The following is a 6,422-nucleotide window of genomic DNA, read 5'->3' as shown; positions in this document are numbered from 1 at the left end:
TTTTTTTTTTTTTTTTTTTGAGACAGGGTCTCAACTGGGTAGTTCAGGCTGGCCTTGAGCTCACTTTGTAGCCCAAGCTGGCCTCGGACTCGCCACACACGATCCTCCTGCCTCAGCCTCCCGAGTGCTGGGATTACCAGTGTGCGCCACCACTCCCAGCTCAACGAGCAAATTATAATTAAAAGTATTTTTGAGATAAACTTGCAGTGATGGTGCATGACTAATCCCAGCACTCTGAGAGGCAGAGGCAGGAGGATCTGAAATTCAGGCTCAGCCAGCCTAGGTAATTCAGTGATTCAGTGATATCGCTTCAAAATTTAAAAATAATAATACCAAAAAAAGGACAGGGGGTGTAGCTGCAAAGGCCCTGGGTTCAATCTCAAGTACTGGGGTTAAAACTGAAGAGCTGCATGTGAGAAACTGGTTATCATACTGGAGTGAGTACTGCCAATGCTCAAGGGGAACTGGTATTGCGATTCCTTCCGCGACCTCCTGGGTCCTAAGCTGAATTTCTTCAAATAAACTGGTGCTAGGCTGAGATTCGCTTCCGGTTCCAGGAGCAAGGGGTCCCCTCCAGACAGCAAGTGGTCACAAACTGCAACGTTTCGGGCCGGGCGACAGGTCTGCATTTTTCTCTCATGTTCACAGGTCCCAGAGAAGTGAGAAGCAGCAAAGCGCCGGGGACACAGAGCCTCGGCGACAGCAGGGCCCCGCGCCGCCCGCCCTCCCTGGCGAGCTCGTCCCGGGAGGGGTGCCCGCCCCTTCCCGGTGCAATCGGGACAGGTGGCGCCGGCGGGCGGCGGCCAGCGCACTGACCTAGCTGGAGCCACGGGCGGGACAGGAACCACAGCACCGACAGCACCGACGGCAGCGACGGCAGCGACAGGGACGGCGAGTCACCCATGCCGAGCGACTTGAAGGCGGAGCTCGTGAGGCCTGCTGCGCATGCGCCCGCACGCACTACACTGGCAGCCACACCCCCTGCGCGTGCGCAGCTCGGAGTTTGGAAATTACCACCTTCAGCCGGGCATGGTGGCGCATGCGTGTAATCCCAGCACGCCCAGCACTGGGGAGGCTGAAGCAGGAGGATCGTGGCGAGTTCGAGATCAGCCTGCGCTACAAAGTGAGCTCAAGGCCACCCTGAACTGCATAGCGAGACCGTCTCTATAGACCAAGAAAAAAATAAATTAACACCGTGCGACCCCAGAGCCTGCCGGGAATCAAGGAAAACCAGCGTGGAGGGTCCCTGCTCTCCCAGCATCCCCCTCACTACTCTCACAGCTCGGGACTTACTTCAGCCCCTTTCACATCCGGACTGTTTTATTTAGCGCATTATTCTGCAAGGCCACAGAAACGTTTCAATCACTCATTGCACTCACTGCAGTATACTAAGCCCTCAAAATACAAAACGTCACAAAATTTTATGTTCAAGGACTGCAGCTATTAGCTGCATGAAAATAACTCCATGGAAACTAGGAGTAAACACTAATTTGAAAAAATGGTGCCAGTATTGAGTTTGGTATTTTACAAAAAGCATTAAGTTCATAAGCTTGGGCCAGGGATATAGCTCAGCATCACACAGGCGCCTGCCTGGCAAGCACAAGGTTGTGAGTTCGATTCCTGGTACCAATAAAAAGTTAAGCTTGAAACTAAGTCACTCTAAAAAATTTTTATTTCACCTAATAACCCATCCTTAGTCTTCAGCTATCTTTCTTTGTATTGAGAGGGTCTTAGTATTTGCTCAAACTTGTGATGATGCAGTTGCCACACCTGGCTTCTACCTTTATTTTTGCCACTTTATACTTGCAGTTTTTTTTAACTTTCTCCATTTCTTTCTTAGTTCACTGTCTCCCTTGCCACCACAGTGTAACTTCCGGTGTTCCTAGGCAAGGTCTCAGTACAGGTTCACCCTGAACTCTTAGGTAGCCCAGGCTGGCCTCAAACTCATGGAAACCCTCCTGCCTCAGCCTCCCAAGTGTTGGATTACAGGCATACACCATGATGCCTGGCCTCTTCTTTTTTTCAGACAATATAACTTTTCTGAGGGAGCATTTCAGCAAAGGTATTTCAAAAACATGAGAGGTCTAAGTGTTTTAATTAGAAATATTAGGGCCGGGTGTGTTGGCGCACACCTGTAATCCCAGCACTCTCGAGGCTGAGGCAAGAGGATCGTTGCGAGTTCGAGGCCAGCCTTGGCTACAAAGCAAGCTCAAGGCCAGTCTGAACTCCATATCAAGACCCTGTCTCAAAAAAAAGAAAGAAATTAGGGTGACAAATGCATCCAAGTTTTTAAATTGCGTTTTATATTAACATAATATGTAATATACAAATTTTTTTGGGGGGGGTATTGGGAATCAAACTCAGACCTTGCGCTTGCCACGCAGGCACTGGTGCCATTGAGCTGTATCCCCAACAATGAGTAAACGTTTAACAGGAAACTGCTGCTGAACTGAAAACATACCCACAGGGAATTATGAGACCATTCAAATTGTTTTTCAAGGAATATTTAATAAACAAGTTATTAACTTTTATGTTAATGAAGCTAAAGCAAAGCCATGTTTTCTGGGTAATTACAAAGGACCTGCTCTATGTGTGTACACTCAGTGCAACTAGGAAATACTGTAATTAGAATTCCACAACATAATTTTAATAGTTGCCAAGTGTTCTCTCCTCTTTTTCATGTGGAAAAGAAAATTCCTCTGAAAATCACTGGAAGCTTGAACAAAGATTCCACAACTCTATTCCTCAGGATCACTCTGTAGCCTTCAGGACTCAGACGGTACGCGGGAAGCTCCGCTCAGCCTCTCAGAGAGGACATTCCGGCCCGCATGATCTCGTCGACCAGGAGGATGTTGCTGGCAATCACAGTGCTGAAAGCGAGAACAGACACAAGGCTCAGCTGCCAACTCCAACCCAGCGCAGGCTGCGTGTCCCACGGACTCCCACAGCAATCCAGCTCACGCCCCTGCTCGCTCTCCACAGGCTACGTTAGTCTGTTTACCTTCCTCTGGGGGTGAGGAGACAGGGACATACGAAAGGAAGAACAGATGCTTCCCTAAAAGCTGCTTCAGCTTTCATGTGCCCACACTTACCAGGAGTGAAGCAACTGTTTCTTCACACAATAGTTATCCCACACACCTGCTTCTGCTGCTACCATGGGCTCACCTGCAAGGTAACAAAATCACAGAGTAGGCCACGGGATGGACACCGTCTGAATGAACAGGGAAGACTTTTGGTATTTTTGAGAGAGGGTCTTTTTTTTAGTGCAGAGACTGGCCTGGAACTCGAGGCAATCCTCCCGCCTCTGCCTCTCAAGTGCCGGGATTATAGGTGTGCACCGCCACGCCTGGCTGCTTACTGCATTTTACCAATGAAGGGTTGCCAATTCCAGAACAGAAAACACAACCAATTAAGATCTTTAAAATATAAAAGAACATTGTCTTCTGCTGCCTTGCCCAACAATATTACTCATTTCAACCACTATTAACTATGACTCCAACTTTTTACTTCCTGTCCAAAATATCTTTGATGAGTGATTGCTTCAAGGCTGAGGAAGGAGGACCTCAAGTTCGAGAAGAATCAACACAACTTAGTGAGACCCTGTCTTAAAATAAAAACTTACAGAATAAAAAAGGACTAGGGATGTAGCTTAGTATTTCCTAGGCTTCATCCTCAGTACTGAAAGAAAGCTGGACGTGGTGGTGCATTCCTGTAATCCCAGCTCTCAGGTGCCTGAAGCAGGAGGAAGCAGCCTAGCCTGGGCTACATAGTGAGTTCACGCACAGTCTGAACTATACAGTGAGATGTTGTCTCAAGAGGAAACAAAACAAAACAAAAAACTCTCTCAGTTTGAAAATTTAGGTAGCCACACATGGTGGTGCATTCCTGTATCCCAGCACTTGGGAGGCTGAGGCAGGAGGACCATTGTGAGTTCAAGGCCAGCCTGAACTGGAGATCCCTGTCTCAAAAACAATAAAACAACTACAACAAAACTTAGGTTTTTGGTTTTTTTTTGCTGTAATCAGTTTTAGAGGCATTGTTATTGTGTGTGAAGATTCTATTTTCCACATCTTTCCTCAAGTATCTTGTTTTTAACATGAATTCCCTTTTAATCAACTACAGGTTATTTAAATAAATTCCAGGGCACCCTACTTGGGCCCCCTGTGTCCCTCTCTTGGACAGAAGCTTTCTTTCCCCCAATAAATACATTCTGCTTTTAACCTCCATTGTTGTAAAATGCGTTCCTCAATTTTAAGGAACATGAACTCATCCCAGATAGCTTCCAAGCTGGGAGTTTCTTTCCCCTATATCATCTGGAGGTCTTCCACTGAGTTCATCAGATGGAGACTTAAAGCTATATGCTTAACCAAGATAAAATGCCTGGTGTCTGTCAAGACCCTCTGGAGAGTACCTCTGCCTGCCAATCAACAACTACGATCCTTTTCAGCCTGAGGAAGCCGGAGCGGTCATGCCCGTTACTCCCGCCTGACAGCCCGGGTTCCTTCTGCAGAGGGGGAATGTTTGCAGACACCTGAGTCCGCACAGACATCGCAGGCAGTCACACAGGGCTAGCCCCTTGGAGGAGCTGGTATGAAAGACCTCAGATACCTGCCCTGCAACTACTCCGGCTGTGGGCCAGACCTCAAGACAGAAGATAAAACAAATGCGCCCACATACTTCCCTGGGGATGGGTATCAGGGACTGATATTCTGAATAGGTAGGAATCACCTTGAAAAAGCCAGGAACAGGTGATAACCCAACCCCAAAGAAAAGGCCCCTGTTCTGTATTCCTGCCCGCCTGCTGAGTGACTCGCTTCCCCATCCGACCCGATTTAATCCACGTTACCTGAACAATTACACCTGCAATCTCACTGGCTGACCACAGTTTTGTCCTACTTCATGCCCACCTAGTGAGTTCCCATGTTTTCCACCTTGACCACCTCACTTCATGATTCTGCTCTACAAAAATCCCTGGAAGGGGCTGGGGATTTAGCTCAGCGGCAAAAGTGCCTGCCTGGCATGCACAAGGTCGTGAGTTCAGTTCCCGGTACCAGAGAAAAACCAAAAAAAAAAAAAAAAAAACTGGCATGCACAAGGTCGTGAGTTCAGTTCCCGGTACCAGAGAAAAACCAAAAAAAAAATCCCTGGAAAAGACAGGCTCCCTGGGCAAGCACTTTGGGTCCCCTTCTGTCCCGCTCTCACACAGAAGCTTTCTTTCCCCCAATAAATATATTCTGTTCTTTAAATAAACAAATAAATTCCTACAACAGAATGGAAAAAATTTTGTGAAGGCAAACCCAACAGGAATCACAGAGCAACACCTCTAACAAATCTGCACTCCATGAAATGATCCAATTTCTACTCCATGCCCTAATTCTATTGTCTATCCATTCCATTCTTATACTCTACTTATCCCAACTTAGAATCCAGAATTCCCTCGAAGTGCTACCATCTAACTGCAAGACAATACCCAGGATTCCTGTCCTCGCTCCCCAACGTCCCAGGCCCACCTCACCCGCTCACCTCGCTCTCCCTACACAGACGGCTGACTCTGTTCTCTTACCTGTGTTCAAGTCCACACCCACAAGCTGGCCCGACTCAGAATGTTCTGCTTGAATTTTAACTAGTGTTTCCTGAAGGTCAAAGCCAGAGTTCTGAGCAAGGACCTAAAATAAACAAGTTTAATTCTTGAAAATACAGGAACCAAGAATTGAGGGGAAGTCTACAATAAATGAATAGTATTTCCAATTAATTTTTTTTGGGGGGGGTTCCGGTACCAGGAATCGAACTCATGACCTCGCACTTGCCAGGCAGGCGCTGTGCCGCTGAGCGAAATCCCCAGCCCCTTCCTATTAATTTTTAAAAACCACAATCAGCCGGGGATATAGCTCAGTGGCATAAGCGCCTGCCTGGCAAGTGCAAGGTCCTGAATTCAATTTCCGGTACCAAAAAACAAAAAAACAAAACAAAAAACCAGAATCAGTGCAGACAGCCATTACTTATGTTCCCTCTTCCCTCAAAGCAGAGTCAAGACGCTCACTAACAAGCGGCCTCTAACCCACCACAAACCTAGCAACACACTGTTCAAACTACACCCTTCAATGAGTTTAAAAGAAAATGATGCTGTTTGTCAGCTTAACTAAAAACAACAGAAATCAAGCTTTTACTCCAATATAAACCCTGTATCAAAAAAATTCTTAAAATATTTCTCTGATCTGAAACTTCAGACATTCAAATTTCCCAAAAAAAAAAAAAAATATTTTTTAAGATGATATGCAGCCATGTGTGGTGGCACATGCCTGTAACCCCAGCACTTGGGAGGCTGAGGCAGAAGGATCATTTTGAGTTTGAGGCCAGCCTGGGCTACAAAGTGAGCTCAAGGCCAGCCTGAACTGTATAGTGAGTTCCTATATCAAAAAAAA

At 46.7% G+C, this 6,422-nt stretch overlaps 2 protein-coding genes across 5 annotated transcripts in view; both read right to left on the bottom strand.

The window, feature by feature from the left end:
* Sumf2 (sulfatase modifying factor 2) overlaps nucleotides 1–948 on the bottom strand; it is a 13,382-nt gene extending 12,434 nt beyond the window's left edge. For all 4 annotated transcript variants that reach the window (XM_013520547.1, XM_013520548.1, XM_013520549.1 and 1 more), the window contains exon 1: nucleotides 817–948. In XM_013520547.1, the coding sequence (XP_013376001.1) occupies nucleotides 817–904 (88 nt within the window). In that variant the 5' untranslated portion in view covers nucleotides 905–948. The remainder of the gene's footprint in view (nucleotides 1–816) is intronic.
* Nucleotides 949–2,488: 1,540 nt separating this feature from the next.
* The window catches only part of Cct6a (chaperonin containing TCP1, subunit 6A (zeta 1)), a 12,976-nt gene continuing 9,042 nt past the window's right edge, over nucleotides 2,489–6,422 (bottom strand). Inside the window, exons 12-14 of the mRNA XM_005396698.2 lie at nucleotides 5,564–5,666; nucleotides 3,093–3,165; nucleotides 2,489–2,870 (exon numbers count right to left, since the gene is read on the bottom strand). Of these exons, the coding sequence (XP_005396755.1) occupies nucleotides 2,798–2,870; nucleotides 3,093–3,165; nucleotides 5,564–5,666 (249 nt within the window). The 3' untranslated portion in view covers nucleotides 2,489–2,797. The remainder of the gene's footprint in view (nucleotides 2,871–3,092; nucleotides 3,166–5,563; nucleotides 5,667–6,422) is intronic.

This window comes from Chinchilla lanigera, unplaced genomic scaffold, assembly GCF_000276665.1.
Source record: "Chinchilla lanigera isolate Chin_1 unplaced genomic scaffold, ChiLan1.0 scaffold00055, whole genome shotgun sequence".
Classification (NCBI taxonomy): domain Eukaryota; kingdom Metazoa; phylum Chordata; class Mammalia; order Rodentia; family Chinchillidae; genus Chinchilla; species Chinchilla lanigera.
This window is presented reverse-complemented; position numbering and strand designations above follow the sequence as displayed.